Genomic DNA, 22,710 nt, shown 5'->3' with positions numbered 1-22,710 from the left:
TTTCAGATTAATATTTTTTGTACTGTTATGATCACAAGGACGTCAAACTTCTCTCAAGGGATCTTTTGCTTTTATTGTGCATTTACTTTTTTTTTTTTCAAAACCATTCACCATCTAAAAGCAGAACCTTGTACCTTCATTTTTCTGGTATTATTACCGTATTCAGTGGTATATTTATATGTGATATACTTTGATACTTTGCACCTGGGTGCTTTTCTTCCCGTCACAAATGTCTAATCTGTCATCCCTCCTTTTGTAAGTAAGTCAATCAGGTAGCTGGGCCTCTGATTGCATCTTCGTTACTTGGAAGAGAAGAGATTTGCACAAATAAAGACTCACCTTCAGTGATTTTCTTTGCAGCCTGACCACTGGCAATCAGTTCCTGCTATTAGAGCCTGCCCCAGTTCTTTGGCACATTTTTACATCCCTATCTCTCTTTGGACAGCATCATCGTTCCACCTAAACTAGAGATTTCTATAATATTGACTTGATCTGACCGCTCATGGAAATTAGAGATGGCACAAGAAGTAGATTATGTGGTCAAGGAGATGTTGCTTTTCCCTGTGAGGGTTGGCCTGAGGACCAATGTTTTTTACAAGGGAAAACTAAATTCTGCTGGATGACAGCTCAGCCATTTCTGAGCCTCGTGTTTTTTCTCTCAAGCAGTAATACCACGGCATCCATGACCTCTATGGACAGTAATTACCAATAGTAGCCACATAACTGGGATAAATTAGGATTTTAATAGTACAACTTTCTTACCATTACACCTGCATTTTAAGCCCACTGTGATAATCTTTTATTATTCATCAGAGACATTTAAAAATCAAGTAAGTCTGAGACGCTCATCTTGAGAAATTCATAAATCTGACAGGATTCCTCCTCTTTCTCCCCTGGAGAAGGCTATATTTTATCTTTAGTTGGCAGAGAGCTGTGCTGGTTAGGGAGACTGTGGTGAATGCAGAAATTGAATTCAAACATCCTGAATTCTGGTCCTGAGCCGTGGTTCCAGGTTGTCCTTCTTGGTTTAGACAAGTATTTAATGTAAGCTGATAAATTGTTCACAGGTTTCATCTTGGCTTCTGTTTAGATGAACCCAACTCCTTTGAAGGCAGGGGACCAGCATTCTTTTTACCCTCAAAGAGTCTGCTATTCTTCCATAATTTTTAGTAAACAAAAAAACCTACGTGCTTCCTTGTTGTTATATTTATTACTCATACTGACCAGGCTAACTTGATAGACCTCAATCAAATAAAGTGTAATTAATTTGCACAAGTGAAAATGAGAATAGAATTAGCCAAAAAACCCCAATATCTAAGCAGGCAAGCGTAACAATGTCAAAATTTATGTCTCATCAGTTTCTAGAAAATAGGGTACAGTTTGACAACTGCAATATCAAAACATTTATACAGTAATTTTAGCTGTTTAGCTTTGACAGTAATGTTCTGACTTGCTGCAGTCACATAGTAGTGACTTCAGTACTGAAGAATCATGTAGTTGTTTTATAAATATTTATCGTGCCAGAAGGAGTAGTAAAGTGTAGCAAGTCTCGAAGTCTAGCATTGTTCCACTCCTTGTTGTTAAGAGTCTTGCTCTGTTATTTACATTAGTCTCCAGTAAAAAATATTTTCAGGAATATGTCTCTGGATGCAGAAGCAAAGCTTTTATAGTATCATATATTGGTGGTGAATTATCACTGATGATCATTTTGGCTCATAGTCTGTAATACAGTGAGTGTTACTGTAAAATCTGTGGGCATACATCACAATGTAGTGCAAAATAATAGAAGATAAAACATTCAGGTTTACTTCTCTGCCCTGTCAGGAAGGATTTATTTGTGGGAAAGTGCTTTTCCCGAGAGCTAACGCTGAAATATCTCGTTCTGTTGTTGTATGCTCTGAAGTTCAGCAAAGAAAGCAGAATTGTACACATGAAGAGTGGGTGAATACTTGAGGTGTAAAGCCACCTGCGTTGCCAGATCACACTGAAGGCTTAACTTCATCCTAGGGCAAAGAGCTTGACAGCCTGGGGCTGCTGCTATCTGCAGGAGATCCTGGCCTTCTTCCCACCCTGGGCTGTTGAGAAGTTCACACTCCCAGCAATATCTGCGAGGGGAAAAACGTAGGTTCCACAAGCTGTTGTTCCCTGCTCGCTCCTCTGGGGTCTTCAGAAGGGTACCTTGCATTACCCATCCTTGTCCTGCTGATCCGCAGGACCCCTCGCCTTCCCCAGTGCCAACAGTGCTAGTGGGCAGGTGCAGGGCTCTGTCTCGCAAACGTCCCTCAGGATGCAGGATAACCTGTCTGCAGCAGAGACCCTGCCTGCTGTGGGCAGGCAGCTGCACAAGGCTTCTGCTCCGGGCTGCTGGGGAAACCCGGCGTTGCAAGCGAGCCCCTCCAAACCCCGTGCGTGCAGCTGAGCTGTAATGGGATACTAACTGATGGCATTTGTGAACTGTCATTAGTTTGCTCCTGATCAGCCATTCCTTATTTGCAAAATGCTACTGCTGGCCAGTGTCTGCACGGTATGCAGGGCCATGATGAAGTAGGTAGTACAGCTATTTCCCCCAGTCCGGTCTGAGTGCAGTTTTACCATAAAAAGCTAACATAAGGGCCTCATCAACACACTCCAAAGCCAAGCTGAAGATTGGCTTGCTGCGTCATAGACTTTAAGAGAGTAGGGGGATGAAAGTGCACTTAGGGGTGGTGTGAAACCAGCAGATTTGAAGCAGAAAGAATAGGCAGATCATCTGCCCTTGGAGAGTGAGGAATAATTCCTAGGAATGCTGGAAGTGTGGCCAGAAAGTGTCGGTGCAGCCTGTGTTTGGAACGTTTTTGTCACAAAATCCATTCCAGCAAGGTCACGTGGACCAGCAAGAGTGAGCATAGACATCTTTTTTTCATTTTCCTGTTTGCCTCTCCTCCAGTTACGTGAAAGCTGGAATTTTATAAGATTCCTAAGAGAGTGGGGCATCTCTTTTTTTTTTTTTTTTTTTTTTTTGCGATTTCCACCCTGACGTCTTCTCTTCTAATATTTTAACTGACAGGGATAGTCTGCCTTACTCCCTGTAAGGACTCCCTTTGGGTCTAAACTCAAAAGTTCTCTAAGGCAAAAATGAATCTAGTAGGACTCCTTCTGATTTATGATTTCACAGAAGGATTTGTAATCTGAGTGAGAAACTGGCTTGTGAAAAAGATGCTGAATTTTATTTGAGTCCTCTGGGCCCTTTTTCCCTTCTTGTGCTAGTTTGGAAAATGATTCAGTATATGAAGGTGTACCCTTGAATGTAGACCAGAGGTTCTGTATAAATTTAGGTAATCAGACATCTACTGATCCTAGATTGCTCAACATTTAATTTAATGGGGACTTTGTTAAGTGTTCTGCCCTTTCAAATGAATAATTCAGCTCTGGACTACCCGTAGCACTGGAAATCATACATCCAGTAGGGAACACTCTGACTTTGGCAGGAATGATGTATGACACATAAAACCAGAGGCCTCCTCCTCTCACTGTAATTCCTGTGTGCTGGTTCCTGAGGTCCTTAATCAGCAACCTTCACGTTGACTCTAGTGGGTTTGACTCAAACCAGAAAGGGATATAAACTGTTATGTCTCTGGGAAGAAATCTGAGGGTGGGATCCCAAACCTCTTTTTGACAGGTTGAGCCTTGCCCACCCTGCTCTGGCCCCGTCCCAATGTGGAAAGAAGGAGGTCACCAATGATGGATGACCCATGGTGGCATTTTAGTTTCCGTCAGGAGGGAGCTTCCTCAGAAAATCAGTTTCTTCTCATTGTCCTCATTTTGGTGCACATTATGGAGAGGTCTTGCAGTGCCCAGGCTGAATTGCTTTCAGGAAGAGAGATGGGCACAGCAGTGCTGCCCAAGTGTGCGTGAATAGAGGCTCCCGAACTGTTACCTGTCTGCTCACTTGTCTACACAAGTGAGCTCAATATGCAGGCAAAGTAGGATAATAAATTTATGACAAATGGAACAAAAAGGACATTAAATAGGGTCTCTAGTCCAGCACAATGTAGCGCACTTGGCTGTATCTCAGGTTAACTTGCCTTTTTCTTCATCTAGGTGAACTTGATTTTCTTAGGCTGTTTTTGTTGGCTTCACCGACTTTTTTGACTGCAGACTATGGTAGTAGACAGAAACAGCCCTTTCTTTGTGCAGGTTATGCTTTTGCACTTTAAAAATCAAGCCTGTAGCAGTCATTGCAATGCTCAGTTATCCACTATTTTGTAGTTTCAATCTGCAGCCGACTTATACAATGAGGTATTATTAATCAGCTACCTGTGAGTCGCTAACTCCTGTGCTGTTTTTTTTTCCCTTGCAGATGTCATCATTGTCCACACCTGCCCATTAGGCCCTATGAGAAAAGTGAGAAGCCATGCATGCTGTCGGAGTACATGAGGCGATACCCCCTTTATCCCATCAGTCTTCCCAGAGGCTCATTTAAGCCAAAGGAAGTGTACAAGATGGCGCAGATACCCATGGAAGGCGTCTCAACTACCAAGTATGAAAAATAGTGAGCAAGAGTGAGGACTGTGACTTAGATAATGTGTGCGTGAGAGATGGGTAATGGAGAAAAGAAAAATGATTGGTTTTCACAAGGGGAGCCTGAAAATAACAACGTTGTGGTTGTACAAACACTCATGAGGGCTCTGTGAAGGAGGGATGAAGGTCTGAGACCAGTTGTAGTGGAGGCAAGCAGCTATTTTTCTTGCACTCCCTGGAGGTTGAGGTGTGATCTGATGAGAGAATACATGGGCCATAGAAGCACAGTCATGGTCTTGGCTTTTGCTCACTTTCTGTTTTGGGAAGGGTTCTGGGAAACCAGCAGAAATGTTGTCTGGGAAAGTATGGATGATATTGGAGGACTATTTTTCTTTTGTTCTGTGTTTTGTGTGGCACTTCGTACACTGTAACGTGAGTGACTGGTTTCCAAGGAGGTGTGAATATGGTAGAGCTTGATGATTGGAAAAGGGGTGTGGGTGTTTTCCTCAAGGCAGTCACTGTGGCTTGCTGGGCGGTTTCTGCTTCTCAGCTATGTTGTTGCTCAGTGTTGGTATTTGGCAGAAGTCCTCACACTTGCACTGTGCCCACTTCCCTCATGGAAGTAACTTCTGAGGCTCTTCCCTGCTGCTGGCAGAGTGATGTGCCAAGCGTTTGTCCACAGAAGGAACTCATAAAAAATAGGAAACTGATCCTTTAATATGAATCTGAGAGCTTCCCTTTCCTCAAACAGCAGCTGCTGCCCCATATGGATGTTTACTTCCTATATCATCACAGGCACAGTCATGAGCAACATCACTCTTGCCTTTACTGAACCGAATTAGAGACCTAGAAGATGCCAATGGCTATTAATAAAGTCTTAACAGCTAACACTGCCCATTTGTTCTCATCCTGACATGGAAGCTCTACCAACTCCTTCCCCTACCTGTGCCTTTTAAGAGTTGTCAGTTTAAATCACAGATGTGGCTGATGAAGTCTGAAATGCCCGACTTACATTTGGGATGCCTCTGTCTACGTGGGAGTTTTCAGCAACAACTGAAAGGATCAGGCAGTTTCAAAGAGCAGACTTTACTTCTATACATGCCTTCCATCTCCAGCATGAGATGAAGCATCTAGACATCTTTGTGTCTGCCTGTTTAGTTATAACTAAATCCTGGGCTCACTGGTGTCCTTTTAAGGCAGGCGAGGAGGGGCAGGCACCATATGGGCTCTGTCAAGGAGTCCTTAGAAACTTCCCGTTCAATCAGCAAAACTGTCCTTGCTCAGACAAGGCTAGTGATTCCCACAGCAAGTGTTACTCCTGGAGTTTAGTACGACTTCTGAAAAAAGGACTATTAAGAAAGCGCAGAAACTGCTTATATTTGCTTCTTCAGAGCGTGTAAAATATGTAAAACTTGCCTACCCTTGTAAGAGGAGAAAACACAGAGCCTGAACGGTTAGCCGTTGGATTGCAAGTCTTGCTGTCCTCTGGGCAACACTGAAAAGAAAATACACTCAGCATGAAAATACCAAGGCCTAGTGGAAAAGTGCCACCACCTATTCGAGGGCTGCTAAAAGCTCTGGTTCTGTGTGGCTAAACTCAAGAGAGAACGAACTGACGGAGCGTATGAGAATACCTGCAGCGACTGTGAGGCCAGCAAACACTGACTTGTCACCAGTCTTCTCTAGTAAGACTTCGCTGAGTGTTAGGTGTCATACTGCAACAGCAAGCCCCCTTGATAACGTCTGGGAGCTGGAAGCAGTGCCATTTTTCAGTGGCGTCTTGGATGCAGGTTGCCACTGATTTATCAGCAGATCAATCTCTCCTCTGTAATCTCCACTGCAGGTTCTGTTGTATCGCAATAGTTAGGGGGAGAAAAGGTACTCCCACTGCCAGAAAACCCTTGATCACACTGGTGAAGAGTTGCCTGCCTGTGATCTGTTACTTGCCTCTGCTACAGGCTTGGCTGTTTCAAACAAGGGATTGTGCAGCGTACTGTGAGTGGCTTGGAAAGATCCTCTCTGTTACTGAGCCCTCCCTGCTGCTGAGGATGCCATGTGCCTGTGGTATTCCTCCTTGTCTTTTCTTGGCTCCTCTTAAAAAACACATTGGCTTTAAATTGCTGACAAAAGTACGCCAAGGAGCTACAACGTGTGTGACATCTACATAAGTACCTCTTGATGCTCTTGGATTTTTTTCTTTTAGTTCTGCATTTCTTTTTTTACCCTTATACCTAATACTTTGCAACGTGAATTCTCTTCCCTTCTGCTACACACAGACTTTTGAGAACCTTGTTTATTTTCTAAAATACATAACTAATACAGTATATTCAGAGGCTCAGGCTCTTGCCCGCCCAGCATCACTCCAGATGCAAAGCACAATATTAATATTAGAATAGCTCCTGTACTGACCCGTTTCTCCTGGCTGGCTGCCAGTGGTGTAAACAGATCTGCACACCAGTCAAAAAATACTCTGACATTAGAGACTGAATTCACTGGTGCCAGGCAGCAGACTCTCTGCTGTGTACCAAAGGATGTAGGCAGTGAAACAGGTTCAGGTTAGTGAATGTCAGATGGTGATGTTATTTTCTTCTCCATCTTGTTTCTGTAATGTTTTGTTGCAGTTAAGTAACACTACTCCAGTATCTTAAAATAGCTCTTTTACAGTGGTACCTGAGAAAAAGCTGTCTGACCATGCTGTTGTTTCTCTCCTCAACTAATGTTTTGCTGTAAAACTGTTTTGTTGTTATCTCCCCATCGTGGGCTGAACTGTACAGTGTATTGTCTGCGAAGGCTATTGCTGCCTCTCTCATGTTTCCCATACATACTAGATAGCCTCCAATAATTATTGGGCTTTAAAAGGAGTTATGTCTTCTGGTGTAACTCCACTGTAGAACAGAGATAGCTTTGTGTAAGGCCATTAACCTCAGTGGGTGGAGAGGAGGGGGAACCTGGCCTGCCTGAGGTTGTCCAGAGCTGCCTCAGTTCCTTTTTCAAAGTCCAGGTTTCCAAATGTGAAAGGCTTGTGTGTTTCATTAACTGCTCTATCCTATCCAGACTTTCTTAGGCTGTGGAGATAGGGGAAGTATTAATTTCTTTGTATGTCCAGAAAAAGGAACGTAAGTTTTTCTTTAAGACAAAAGATATAATGAAATTATTCTTCACAGGAGAGATTACATAGCTCATGAAGTGTTGCCACAGAAACTTAAACCACCTGAAAAGCATGTCAAGAGCGATGAGAGTATGGATTTGACCTCCATTTATAAACAAGATTATAACTCCTACCCTATCTCTCAAGTACCTCCATGCCTCCCCCATGCGACAAGACACATCCCCAGTGCCAAGATGGATACGAGAACCACTTATGAAGGTAGGTGTCCTTGCAGCTTCTTTCAGGACTTCGCCAGTAGCTTCATTTTTTAAGAAGACAGATCAAAGCAGTGTGCAGTTGCTATTCCTTCTGTCTATGCATGCCAACAAGCTGTGCAGGAACCACACAGACACGAATTGTTGGGAATACAGCCTCACATTAATGGTAGCATTGGGATCTCTCTGAATTCAACTCCTTTGCATGTCTGACAGGCCTACAGGCATGCTAGGTAGAAGCAGGGCCATGTGAACTCCTGCAAGTGGGTCCAGCAGCATCATCTTTAGGATATACTGAACAGACTCCTGGTATACTGCAGGACTGGTCCACACATTCAGTGGATCAGACACATCTAAAATATGTAGAATTTGCTAGGCCTGGGCAGGTCATGAAGCATGGGACCCTTTTTGTGTGTGCTGCAGAGTTAATCTGTGCATGTGCAAGAGATGTATATGGGAATTAAGGACACAGAAGTTCCACACGAGCATCCAAAGCACTCAAGCCCTACTGCTGTTAAAACAGGTGAACTGTGCATCTAGCTATGCCCTTGTTTCTCAGTAGCAGTAACTTGGTGTAGGTGGTTGTAGGGGCTTTGTTCCTTCCTCTCCACCAGCACGAATTCTCTTCTGCATGCACTGGAAGAAAACTTTCAGTTGCACGGTTACAGTAACTGTGCTAATTTAGGTAGTAAGTCATAAGTAGAAAATCAGAGGATTTTGCCTCCCCTCTGCACACCTTCCAGCTAGCTAATGTTGCTAGGCAGATAGCTAGCATTTGTGTATTTCTTCAAATAATTTTTAGTTATTGTATTTTATTTTTATTTTATTTTTACTATGCTGTGGAAATATAAAAGCTTATAATTGGTGCTGGCATTGAGATTTGTCCTAATGTACAGAAACAATTTTTTTCTTAAAACTCAGAATGATAAAGGAAATAAGAAAATAAAAGGTATGTGAATGCAGTGTTAAGACTACCCAGCTGAAATGACTGAAAGTCAGACTTCAGTGCAGCTGCATGTTTGCAACGGCATAAACTGGAATTTTCACATTAAGCACACAGGAAATAATGTCCATTTAGAACGACTTGAGTCGTGAAGGCTATGACCCACAGGTGCAAAATACCCACGTTTACACAATTTTGAACACTTTCTTTTGCACTGGCAATGTCACCAGATGGTATTCATTGGAATAGCTTCAGTGAAGCCAATAAAAAAAGGCTGCTTTGCACAAGTGGAGGATCTTTCCTTCTGTGTTTAGATATCCTTAACTTCTCTATATCTGAACCAGATGTATATCTTTGTCTTTTATCAGTGTTTAGGTCAGCACCTTAAATGTTACTCCAGAGCTCTAATAAAATGTATCACAGTCACATTTGGTTATAATTTGCAGTATTTTTCAAAACACTGCAAATGGAAATCTTCGTCCAAACCCCCTCAAAGATCAAGTTGCATACTGAATGAATTCCCCTTTAAAGGCCCAGGTTCACAAAAAAATACAAGTTTTCATTGTGCTATTCTCTAAGCATTTTGCTAGGTTTTACTGATTACTACTCAAGTGTGAAATTTTGAAACATGCTATTCAATTAATTATCATAATTCAAATATTTAAGCAGCATATAAAACAGTGCTGCATTGGTATTAAATTACCTTTCCTACTGTATTGTCATACTCCTTCACACTAAACACACCATATCCCAAATGACACTGTAGGTTTAAGGTGATGCTATTGCATATCACAATTAATGTCAGATGACTTTGGAACTTAAGGTTTCAAAATTCTCATCTCCTCCAAGCTACACATGTAGCTGTTTCTATCCATCTGCAGGTACATAATCTAATTTTGATTTTTGTATTGCTTGGTTATAGTGAGATGTGCCTAACCCTGCAATAACATATGGTTCATATCCTCCATTCCCTCCTGTACCCCCTAATGTTTTCAAGATTGTGCTACATGGGAAACTATTAATATCTATGGGAGAAGAATTAGAGTTACAATAAAATTGTAACATATTTGAAGGAATAGTAGCACTGCTGGCTTACACTAAGTAAAATAAATTCATAATGCCTATGAGGTCTCCAAATGTGTAGAGCTTGTAAATTTTTAAAATTGAAGACAGATGGACTTGCTTGTCATATTTTGAATATTTTGCAAAAGCTGTGGTTACGTCCAAAATGCACAGACTATTTTCCAGAAAAGATGGTGGGAGAACCTAAAAAGTTCTTTGGTAACTCTTGGTTGGCATCTGAAATGTCAGATCTCTGAAGGAGCCCTTGCTTAGAGATGGGCTGAATTTCATGAGCTTCTCGCTTTTTAACATTTTCTTAATACAGTCCCTGTAATGACGTGTGTCTGTACATGCTTGTGGTTCACCCTGCTGGACCATCTCTCCAGGAAAATGATGTACCCTAGGCACAGGCACAAGGTCAGCATCCCACCAGTCTGGCTGTGCCAGGACATCTCCTATTCCCCGGGAGAAACAGGAGCACCTGGGGCATTTAAACACCCCTGGCACCAGCAGGGCACGCAGCCTGGGCTTCAGTGGCACCAAGAGTGGCAAACGAATGTCTGCTGGTGCACGCAGGCAGGTCCATGTTCTCAGCTGACTACATTAGTTGGTGGCGCGAGGGCAGCTCTGTACCCAGGGGCCAGGGTGCTCACTGGAAGCAGCTCAGCGCCTGCGGCTGCGGCTTCCTCTCTTGTGCCAGGGCAGAGCAACTTGATTTGAACCAGAAGGACTTTAAACAGACACCTAACTGGGGCAAAACGTTACTTTTATTTTGGTCAACTGCACATTGTAATGAACACATCCTTCGTGTAATTGTGTTTGTGCAGTGCAATAGCCGCTGCCATTCAAAAGGAATAACTCTGTTTGGATTGGAGGGTTCAAATATCCCGATACCTAATTGCATCATTTACTCTCTAGTACTTTGAAATCCAGACTTCCTTCCTGTGCAGAGTCAGCTGGAAGCTTATTTGCCTCATGACTCTCAATGTGGTTTGAAAGGAGGGAAAATTAAAAAAAAGAAAGACTTGGGTTAACTCCAAGACTATTTCATTTCAGCTTCCTACCAGTAACCATAATGCTCCCTAGGGGAAGTTGCACAAGATTGCTAGGAAGGGAAAAGACAATGGTCTTGTGGCTGCAGCATTGGTCAGAGAGTTAGGCAGCTTTGTAATAGATTTCTAGTGTGGCTGAGTGCTGCAAATCTTTTTAAGTCCCAGTGCCCCATTTTTTTTCCTGGTATCCTGCTGAGGAAGGAAGGTATGAATGTCTCTAAAATGCCACCTAAAATGTTTTCTTAGTTATGAATTTGGATAGCAAGATTTCTGGAGTATGGACCATCTCTGCAATATGATTCAATGCTTCAGATCAGTGTAGCCTTGGTCTGCAAATTCCAGCACAGTTTTTCTAATAAGGAAGAATTGGAGACAGAGTTACAAGCTCCTTCTTGATTCCTGCTTGTACTGACAGCAGGAGTACCACAGAGAGCAAAGCCAAAAGCCAGGGAGATGCCACACAGCACAGCTTGCTGACACCAAGCTGAGCTGCAAACCCCTGAACTGGGCAAACAGTAGGCAGCATCACATCTGTGCAGCTGAGAAATCAGCAAAGAGGAAGGGTAGCTGTGCGTCTTGGCCTTCAGAATGGAATGGCGGACATCTGGTTCTCCTTGCCCCAGAGATACTGTGGGAGACGCCTGAACAGCCTTCTGCAGATACAGGCATGCTTTGCCTGTGCTCTGAGCCAGCCACAACATAAGTGCATGAAGGTAAATGAAGGGGGTCGAAGTCAGTGCCATGATACTCCACTTTCATGATTTCTGGTTGACTGAGCATGAGGACAGCACCCACTCAGTCATGTGCAGAAAATGCCTCTGCAAGACTGAGAAAGTAATTTAATCTTCCCACATTCTATTTCACCATCTCTGTAGATATGGGTGGGTATAGGACTGTTTTCATTCCATTTTCAGTGTAGATGCTAAGCATTTCCAGGGGTTAGCACACTAGTGTATGATGTGTTCTACAGCAGCTCTTTTAATAAGATTTGTCAATCATTACAACATCAACAAATATTTATTATGGTAGAAAATATAATAATCAAAACATAATATGGTATATGCCTAAACTCACCAAAGAACTTCAGTTGAACACTTACGTAGGATTCCTCTTACATTTCAGGTGACTACGTGCTATGGAATGAACCAAAGACAGAGCTGATCAGACCAAATGACAGGTTTCACCCATCAGAAGAAAAATTTGACCACAGAACAATTGTCCAGGATGACTATCTCTACAGGGGGCCGGTTGCCACTCAAAGCTGCAAACCTTTGAATCTGGTCCAGAAAAGCAAGGCTCCCTTTGAGAATGTAACCAATTATAGAGTGAATTATGTGCCACATCCTCTGGAGAAACGTTATGTCCATAAATATGAGAAATGCAAGGTCAATGAGGTCCCGTTCGATGGCCTTACTACCCACAAAGTTTCTTACAAGGGGCTGGCTGGTCAGCCAGCCAAGCTGGCAAAACCATACCAGCCAAAGCTTCTCCATGATCTTCCATTTTCCTCTACAACTGAATTTCAGGAAAAATACCAAGCTTGGCCACAGCCTCCTGTATTCACCAAAAAACCTGGTGTATATCTTCCTCCTCTGGAGAAAATGGACCTTCACACTACTACTCAGATCCATTACAAGCACCCAAATGGCAAGCCAGCCAAGATGTGTCGATCTTTGGCCCAGTTTAAAAAAAGTACTGAGCCATTCAATAGCTCTTCTATAATGAAGGAAGACTATAAGCCTTGGCTGTGCAAGAGACTAAAACCTATCACTCATGCTCCAGAGCTGACTTTCCCAGCAAGACCAATGGATTACTTGACTACCTTTCAGACCCATTATGTGCCTCATCAGCTCACAGTTATGAAGAGCTATAAACCTGTCTGGTCAGGCCCAAAGCATCACACTCTGCTAGATGCTAAAACCATCTACGCTACCAGCTACACACCAAAGGGCATCGTTAGATGCTTGGCCTCTTACAAAGACCCGCCCGGTTACGTCTTTGAGGGAACTGATGCTGATGGTCACAATCTCTATCTCCCTGCTTCCAAGCGTGAGTGTCTGCAAGGTGGACACTGAAGGGAGAAGAGAGGGGATGCAGCCTTCTTGGAAATTCATTCAAAGAGCAGGGCCTCAGTGAGCTACAAATGACAGCTTGATTTTGTTTGTAACCTTCTTTCAAACCAATCACTAATTTCATATTTGGAGAGCTCTTACAATAAACTTAATTCCCAGGCATTGGCTTTTTCTGGCTCATTTGCACAAATGAAAAACATAAAATCCAGGGAAAAGACACATTAATCCTTGTTTCTCTGTATTTTTTTTTCCTTTTTCCCACCTAATTCTTGCTCTTTAATTGAGAAAGATAACCTCCTCCTGAGACACTAAAAGAGAGATCTCGTAGTAACATACATTATCATTGGTGTAACGGGGGTTCAGCTGCGTCCATGATGACAGCCGTAGAACAGCCTCTTCAGATGAATTGCATGCTGTGAGGTCACACTTAAAAGTCATGGCTGGATAACAAAGTCTGAGATCTGGCCTTATCATTTTTTTTTAGCACCTTATCAAAAGGTACAATTACTGGATAAATATTATTGAAGGTTGAGCCTTCATTAGTTGTGTCACGGTGCCGCCCAGAGCTAGGCTATCAGATGTGAAGTGCCAAAGATGCCACCCTCGGCTGACAACTTGCAAGGGAAGCTTTTCAGTAAAAGCTCTGCGTGGCAGAATGCAGTGAGGGTACCAGAACCATCAAAGGGTTGAAATTGCCATGCGCTGCTACGGTTCAGCCAGCAGCGGGAGTTGTATTATCTTTTGGATGAGGCCACTATGAAGCTCCTGACCAGAACTGTTCATTGCTGTGTCAAAGGTGCTTTTCTGTGGGCTTACGAGTGTTACATTAGCACTATGAAGTTTACTGGCTTCTTAAGCGCATTCTACTTCCCTAAATCCTCCTCTCCCTTACTCCTGGCAGCTCTGACTGTTTCCTGAGTATTTAGCTCAAGCGCTAGGTAGACCTGTTGCATGCTGGAGGAAAGGCTTGAGTCTCACCATCAAAGTGGCTGCATTTAAAGAGGAAGTGGAAGACGATTTTCTGTATAAATGTATTTTGAAACTTTTGAAAAGCTTTGAAACCCGTTGGGGTAGAAGTCTTCTGTAATTGCTTGCAAGCTAAAGCCAAACACATTCCATCTGGAAATGTCAGTGCTTAACCCTGAGGCTGGGAAGCCACTGGAACAATCATCCTAGAGGCGCAGTGGTTCTGCATCACTTGAAGTCCTTAACGTAGTCCTAGAGGCCTTTTCTAAACATATGCTCTAGTTCAGTGAAAAATTATGTGCTTGCAGCAGGAACAACTAGGCAAATCTCTACAGATTACACTATACAAAAGGCCCAGACTATGTATTCATTGATGGCTCCACAGAACCTTCAGAAATTCAGGAATCTGTAAAATATTCACTCACCTGTATTGAGGTATTGACCTAGAGTATGTTTGGCATTTTTTTCAGCTCCTGCTATCTTACCAGCCTTCTTGACCCTTCATATCTTTAATTTTGAGCTTTGACAGGAAAATATTTTTTCTTCCCCATCTCTTTTTATTCACTTATTTCTCTGATTTTATTTATCAGCATGTAATTCTGTCAATTCTGAAACAGAGTTTATATGAAAGAAACAGTTGGGGCTTGCGACTGCAGAAGAGATTGTGCTTTTATGCAGGAAAGCTCCCGACTGTTCTTTCAACTCTTTGATGTGAAACTGGCAGTGAATGCAGAACCAGGAGAGTCTAGTGTGTAAATCTATCTTTATTACAGGTTTGTGGGTTTTTTTTTGCTGGGTGGAAGTTAGTCTTATCAAAATGGATTGCAATGCAATATGCTACTTAGCATCAGTAATTGCTGGATTTTGAACATTAACAACAGGAGTCTTGATTTTGCAAACAGTGGACCAGCTCACAGCAGCATCAAGCAGACATGACTGGTTTAATTCCAACACTTTCACAGCATGAGACACAGGTTTGGGGTTTTTTCCTGATTTGTACATAAATGTATAAAAAACTTATTAAAACCAATATACGATAACACTAAGGAACAACGTGAGTTTGCTTGAATGACTACAGGTATAATTCCACAGCAATTAAAGCTGATTAAAGCTTGGGCTGCTGCAGTCTCACCTTTCGCTCTGCCTGCAGCTGCCTGTTTCCCCGTTGTCTCTCTGGTAACACCATTAGTGCTGTCTGACTGCATGATGGGCTAGATCAGGAGACTGCCCTGGCTGAAGGCAAATCAGTGTTTTAGTAAGGTTAAGACCCACTTACTTTATTTCCCTGCACCAGTGCACCACACGGCTGCAGAGTTACCAACCTAGGTGCAGGAGGTCAGCGCAGAAAGAAACACGCGGCTCAGGGAGCCCAGACTTGGCTTGGCTGGAACTGCTGTCGAAGTGCATCCCCCCTTCCCAACCAAGTTGTTCAATGCCTCCTAATTTGGTGTTGCCCTGAAGCAGAGCCTTTGCGTGCTGCCTGACCTCCCTTGGAGGAAAGGTTTGTTTAACCCTGTCTCTGTCAGCCTCCCCTTCTCCCGAGCGGAGTGCTGATCACGAGGTGAGCCTGTCCACCGCATGGACAGGGCTGTGCTGCTTCTCCTCCTGGCCTCCTGTGCAGGGAGCAGTCCTCCCTTTGCTCTGTAACACAGTTAAAGCAAACCAACATCTTCCCAGCCTGCAGTTTAATTTTGATTGAAATGGGTAGTGTCATTAGAAAATCAACATAAGAGAAAATTATAATGTAGGGGAGGAATGAGGTGTTTAACACAGAAAATAAAGATGGGCTGCACTGCAGTACACAGGATTTCATTACTCTTTTCATCCAGAATGAATTTATGGATAAAGATGAGCAGAAGTTAGTTTTACCTTATGTTTGTGCCAATTAAATTAACTTTTTCTTAGAGTGGTCACAATCTCAGAAAGCAGGAAGCACAAGTACAAGTTAGAAACCCTGAAAAAGAGCTTAAAAGGTCACTGAACTGCACCACAGGTTTGTGTAATTGTTTTTGAAGTTACATACAGGAGGAGGAGGAAAATGAAACTATACCTGTGTGCATGGCAGAACTAGATGCTAGTGCTAGATGAACTAGCACTTGTTCAGAAACCTCTCAGATGCTCCACAGTGATCTTGCCTGTTTTGTGGGACAGTAATGAGTGAAAAAAAGACTACTTGCCTCTGGCCCAGCTTCCAGTGTTGGGAGCAGCCTTGAGGAGCTCATGAAACTTGCACTCATGATGCAGCACAAGACAACACTTCTCACTTGGCGAACAAATGGGTGGAAAGAGGGGAGTCGGCTGTAATCAACCTCCTACTTCATTCATTGGTACTTTTGCAGAATGGATAATGGCATGGATACCTCAACACTGGCCTAAGTACAAAGGCTACTATCGAAAAGTGTTTCAAAAGCCAAAATGCAACGATGAAAGCAAGGAGCTTTGTCCTTGGCAGGGTTGAGAAAGGCATCCAGGGGAGTTGTACTGTGAAGCATGCAAAAAAGACAGTAATAGATGAAAACTGTCACTGCCAGCACAGGTTACTACACTGGTATCAATTACTGTAATCATTGCCAATAGACACCAGCTGTGGACAGGAGCATTCCCCCGTATGTACACTGCAGAACCTATTTGGAGGGATAGCGTCTTCTTGTGTCCCTGAAAACACAGAAGAGGAGAACTCACCAGTGCTACTGAACTCCAGGGCAAAGCACAATCTGTTAGGCAAGTTTAAGCATGAAAGCTGAATTAAGGAGGCATGTCCAAACTAAATTTTAGAAGGGTAGCAGCTTCCTGGAAGGCCCTGAATGCCTGCTCAGCCAGGAGGCAGGCAGGGCTGTGGTTCCTGCCTGTGGAAAGGCTGAGCAAAAATACTTAAGTCCCCTGTCCTCAGTGGGAAACAAAATAAAACGACCCCGAGAGAAACCAAGTTATCTGGAATAATGGGGGAGATAGAAAACTAGTCAGATCAGTTTTGACTTGCGTGATATCAGCCTTTCAAACCCCTGTGCCTGCAAGGACTGCAAACCCCAGTGCCTCACATCTGCAGTAGACAGTTATTCCATCTGGAGAAGATTTGCAGTTGGCAATAGGTGAGAGGTCAAAAAAATCAGTAAGTTATATACTTATGGTCTAGAAATATGAACAGGCAGCCAATTTGTGAAAAGTTTACCACTACAAACTCTAAAAAGGGCTTCACCCAATGCTATAGATGGCTAGAGAGAGCAAATTGTCAGCACCTCAGGTGTTTCAGAGCTATGAAGAAAGTGTTGAAAAATAAGTGGTATGCTTCAGCAAGGACTGAGGACGTTCATATCACAGAGGGAAGCATATTGCTGGGCATACTCCAGAGTACCTGGGCACGGTACTCTGGAGACAGGAGGCAAGTGAACTTAATGTACGAAAAAGCAAACCCTTTCTTTGCAAGACAAAAAAAGGACTTTCTTGGGGCATGTATAGGATTTCCCCAAGGGAGCCATGTCATCTCAGTTGGAAAGAGACATTTGGGCAGAGAACTGCGGTCTGGGTTCACTGGGATGGGAAACTTCTATAACTAATTTTCCGAGCAGAGTTTTTGCTGATCTCATTACAAATCCCTCTTCCCTCTACTGTACTGTATGGTACTGTCTCTCTCTGCCTCTTTCCCACATTGGAAGGAGTAGTTTGATGATTTGTGCCTCTGTTCTTGCTTTTGTGGGGAAATACTGCTTTGGGGCAACCTGATTTTCACTTCTCCATCTAGCTGCATGTCTGTCCCACAGATGTTTTGGGCTGCATTCCACAGGGAAGGAAAAGGGTAACTCTTAAAGAGGCAATGGTGTGTTTGGTTCTATATTTCCTGCTTCCACCAGGTCACTAGCACTGTGCTTGCTGGTGCAGAGAACTGTCCCCAGACAGGTGAGAGGGCTCATGCAGCACTGCCGAGTGCCATCACACGGGCTCAAGGGTCCTGCTTTCCTGCTCTGCTTTGCTCTCTGCTAAAAAAGGAAAGTGCCTGTGGGATCCTTCCTGCACAGCTGGATTTGATTTGCTGTGATTTGTATGTAGTAGGTTAACAGTGAGATTTTTCTTTTTTGGTAATAAAATCACTAGGTTGTATGCTATTAGTTGAAAACTGACTCCCTCAGTGTTTCAGTAGGTGAAGTGTTTTAACAAGCATCCACCAACCTCATGGGCTATTTATTTAAAGCAATAATTTATGCTTAAAAAAAAAAAGCAGCATGTTGAAAAGGGTGGGGTGAAGTCTCCATATAGCCCAAATCAAATTACTCCTCAGCCCAACCATTAAGCACTTCCTTGAGAGAAAAGAAACCCGTCCTGGCTCCTCACTTGGAGAGCAAGCTGTTCACGGCCTGTCTGGTGTGATCTTTCTGGCTCAGGTTTTATTATTGTGCTTTGCCACTGGCCCCTGGGGAGTTTGTAAATGAAGTAGGCTCACACCTCATGCAAGACCTAGCAGCAGCAGACTATAGTATTAAAGAGGGTAGTAGTAGGGAGTGGTTTCCCATGCCCATGACATCCTAAGCATGTGTGGATAACTATATGCTTACTATGCAATCATTCACATCCTGCTGCTGCTTAAGCAAACAGTATTTATATGTAGCCAGAGTACAACCCTCCGGTGTCCCCTTCCCTTTTAGCCACATAAAACTGCATACTTTTATTTATATCTACAAAAATGTAAAGCTTTACTTTGCAAAGGGCTTAAAGGCTTAGGCAACACTCATGTTTTTCCATTTTGTTTCCCTCTCCTAAGAAGTAAGGGGTGTGTGAGCAGGAGGGATAGACAACTGCAACCTGAACAAGCAGCACACCCTTTGTTCATTGGTTTGGTTTATAAGCCCTAGTTGTCGTCAGAGTTTCATAAGCGCTATCCCTTGCCCAAGCGGGCTGAATTGCCTCCCTGCTCCTCCCTGGTTGCAGAGCACTTGCCCTGCTTGCAGAGAGGAGTCTCCTGCCCGGGCTCTGTTCAGCCGGGGCCTCGGCCAGTGCAGTCCTGCCTGCCGTGCTGCAGCCCTCCCGTAGCCTCAGGGACTTAGCCAAATGCCTGGTCTTTCAGTCAGTACCCGGGAAATCTGTGTGTCTGGGCAAGCACGGAGGCACCCTGTGAGACAAGAATGCTGCCTTCGGTGAAAGATGAGCATTTTGTGGTACCAGGGTCGCTTCTGTTGTGTGATAGTGGTGATGCTGCAGTAGGTTCACCAACGTGCTGTGCAGAGGAATCTGGCCTTCAGAAGCATGGTGCCCATCTTCCTCAAAAGCCGTTGCTCTTGCTGACAGAGGCAGTAGTTCTGAAGGCAGTGTGGAAGGAGCATGGTAGGATGGAGTCTTTCCTTGGAAAAAAGTAATGTTTAGTAATTAGATTTACTAATTAAATCAGCTGTCAGGGTCAAAGACCTGCAGAGCTATTTGGAGCTATGTAAGCAAGTGACGGGGAGTGGTGGCTCTGGGCTCTTGTCACTGGCACAGTGAGGTGCCAAGGAGAAATGGGTGTGCGATGGGTGATGCAATGCTGCATCACTTCCTCCCATCTGCCACCCTTCATGGACAATCAACATGTGCAATTCAGAGCAGCCTGCGGCAGTGTAACTTGCACATGGTACAGATTGATACAGACTCAGAGAGGGCATTAAAGACATTCCCACGCAATCCCCTGTTTCTGTGTGAAGCAAGCGTGCGCAAGTCTCCCAACGTGTGTGCTCATCGGTCACAGTGCCAAGGGCAGGCACCAGCGTACAGCTGGTACGTGTGAAGGGCAAAGCACGTCCAGTGGCCTTCCTGCATTAAAAGCAAAACTAAAAGCACTGGCAAGAGTCTCATGAGAATGAATCACATCTGATTGTGGTTATAGCTGGTGATACTGGCAGCAAATATTTCAGCTTTCACATTTTTATTTATTGCTTTATGCTGTCAGCTACTTTCCATGTCAGTGACAGGGTATATGCTTTGCCATCAGTATCTCTAGCAATAGTACTTACAAACTGATTTTGTTTCATCTTATTTTTTTTTTTGTTGATTGTTTTTTTTATTGGTCAGAAGCCATTCTTTGCTGTGCTGACCTTGTTTCTCCCTGCGTAAAGCCTTCTTTATCTGAGCAGGAGCTGGCATACAAACTCAGATCAGTGAGGAGCCACTGTTGATGATCCTGTTTTAAATGCATTTCGTGAGCTACTTTGTGCTCTGTTTTGTCAGTTTCTTTTTTCATTTGAAAAAACTCTTCCAGATGGACCCTGCTGCGATACTTCTGTAATGCTAAGGCACTTGTATACTCTCAGCCTTGCTGCCTCAGCCACCCAAAATGCATTGGATGGCTCAGTAGAGGCTGTTCCAGGTTTTGTAGCCATTCTGGCAAAAAAGAAGGGCTGGAGTCTGTGATTTCATGGACTTCCTAGTCTCAGTCTTCATCAGTGATCCCTGAATGAAAGATGAGGCTGAGCACCATATTTGCTTCTCAGAGAGACAGATGGAGAATAAAATGTATTGTTGTGTTCATGTCTTCACGTGTGAAGCTGAGAATGGGAGCAAGTAAACTGTATCTCAGTGAAAAGGCAGGGGAGGATAGAAATAAGTATTGTAATCAGAAGAGGAGATGCTGAGGCATGGCTTTTTCCCTTATAGATCTGGATAAATAACATGTTGGGTTGCATATTATTGAAATGTCTTAGTGAGAACTGTGTATCAAAATTTTATTAAAATGACTATGACCAGGTTTTAGATTTGATTCTGATTGACTGGAGGGGAGATGTTGGGTGGAGATGATGAAAAGCAATGTAGGTGGAAATAATGATTAACCAATATACTTTCAGCATGAGAAATGTGTAAGATCAGTAGCAAAAGGATGTCTGATTGTCCCTTCCCTCGATTTTTTGCAGACTAAAGTATTTGAGATCTTCTATGGTTTAGTTTCCATAAATAAAAGCTGAGTGTGACAGTTAATACATAACATTATTGATAAATATACATACACCTTTAAACAAGAGGATGAAGGGAATGGTTAAATTGATGATTCCCAAACCGTGGTCTGCAGCTAATATGCAGAGCCATAGTTAGCATTAGCAGTTCTGAGCTTCCCATCTGTGTACACTGGTAGTCTGTGAGAAAAATGTGACATTCAAAACAGTTTGAAAGTTTCTGTGTTAAAAGTTAGATAATTGAATGAATGAACTTAATTCATTCAATTACTAGCTGAAATGACCAGTGTCTCGCTGACAGCTGCCATTAAGAACTTACGAGGACTTCTACGGTCCAGAAAATCTGGAAGAGAGTAAGCACTTGGTTAACCTTTTTCTACAAATAGAGGTGTCAGCTTATGCTGATATAAAATAATAAAATTTATTTGTGAATCAGTGTTCGGACACCAAACAGATATTAAGGTGATCATTAGCTTTCTGTTTGATAGGGGAACTGGCAAAACCAAACATAACTTAAAAAGAAAAAAAGCTTCAATTGCAGTCCATATGACTACGGCCAGATAATAGGAAAACATTTTCCAGCTGAAGGTTACTTTTGAAAACTCTGCCTATGGCTTCTATGGTTTTAAGAGCATGTATGCAGACATACATGCCTGGAGTAGTTTAGCTGTGCTTACCTTGCAACATAACAGGGGGCAGGAATAGGTCTCTTGTGGGGAACCTTTCAGCACTGCATTTTTCTGCGTGTTGCAGAACTGTTTTTCTTCCCTGAGGAAAATTAGTAGGGAGAACAAAACTGGAAGCTTGCTTTGAAGGTTTTGAAGGCTTTTTGACTTGACTGGTAACTAGAGCCATATGCATGAAAAGAGAATAATTATCCTCTTGAGAACCTAAGCTGGCCTGCTCTTCATTTTACATCAACACCAGCTTCTATACTTGTTTTACTCAAAATAAATGACTGAATTCCCATTGTCTTCAGACTGTTGCTTGGAAGGCTTAGGCCTGGTCTTTGGCTTGCATCTCTGTGTCTGTTCATGTATGTGTGAGGTATTATTTACCTGCAGTGTAGGTGTCTAAAAAGCATATGCAGGAACATCATACTAGGGAAATTGTCAGTAAATCAGACCAAAATTACTGCTTCCTTTTAGAAGAGATGTATCATTTGTTGGAAAAGGGCAACAGCAGAACCAGCTTAGTTTTCAAAACTTGATTTTTCTTTGTTAAGAGAAAATGCTTTTGCTTTATTAATTTTTTTTCTTCTTTCCCCTCCCCACCGTAATTCTGATCATTATCGGGATTTCTTCTACGTATACACTTGATGCTTCAAAGAGTTGCAAGCTCCATTACTGAAGGCAGCAGCGACCTATAAGGAAAGACTGAAGTAATAGGGGTTGCTTCATGTCATAGGTTGCTGAGGAAAGTCACAAGATGTCTTTAAGCATTGCTGCATAGAAAAAAAAGGAGTATACTCTTACTGATTTCCATGATCCTAGGACCAGCAGTGATGGCTTTATACTTCTGCGAGAGCAATAGAGGCAAGACATTAGCAAAAAAGAATAAAGCAAGGCAAATGAAGAATTAAAACAGATCTCCAAGACAGGGTGCAGAATCTTAATGGCTGGAGACTTTTAAAAACAAGTTGAGACATCCTCTTTCCCCAAGGTAAGTAGATCATGTGTACTTTGTGTAACAGCTGTGTGATGTCATCATAATACAGAATAAGGACAGAGTACTCCAACAGCTTTGCTACTTTGTTTGGCTTTTGTTTTTAAGATTAATAAACAACACGTCAGACAGCAGTAGATAAATAAGTAACCTGCATTACTTGTACAAAAAGTTATATA

General features: G+C 42.9%; 1 protein-coding gene across 1 annotated transcript in view; it reads left to right on the top strand.

The window, feature by feature from the left end:
* Positions 1–13,054, top strand: part of SAXO1 (stabilizer of axonemal microtubules 1) — a 36,484-nt gene extending 23,430 nt beyond the window's left edge. Inside the window, exons 2-4 of the mRNA XM_075527403.1 lie at positions 4,340–4,519; positions 7,665–7,867; positions 12,043–13,054. Of these exons, the coding sequence (XP_075383518.1) occupies positions 4,340–4,519; positions 7,665–7,867; positions 12,043–12,995 (1,336 nt within the window). The 3' untranslated portion in view covers positions 12,996–13,054. The remainder of the gene's footprint in view (positions 1–4,339; positions 4,520–7,664; positions 7,868–12,042) is intronic.
* The last annotated feature ends 9,656 nt before the right edge of the window (positions 13,055–22,710 follow it).

This window comes from Mycteria americana, chromosome Z (genome assembly GCF_035582795.1).
Source record: "Mycteria americana isolate JAX WOST 10 ecotype Jacksonville Zoo and Gardens chromosome Z, USCA_MyAme_1.0, whole genome shotgun sequence".
Lineage (NCBI taxonomy): Eukaryota > Metazoa > Chordata > Aves > Ciconiiformes > Ciconiidae > Mycteria > Mycteria americana.
The sequence above is the reverse complement of the archived record's forward strand: the minus strand, read 5'-3'. Positions and strand labels throughout refer to the sequence as shown.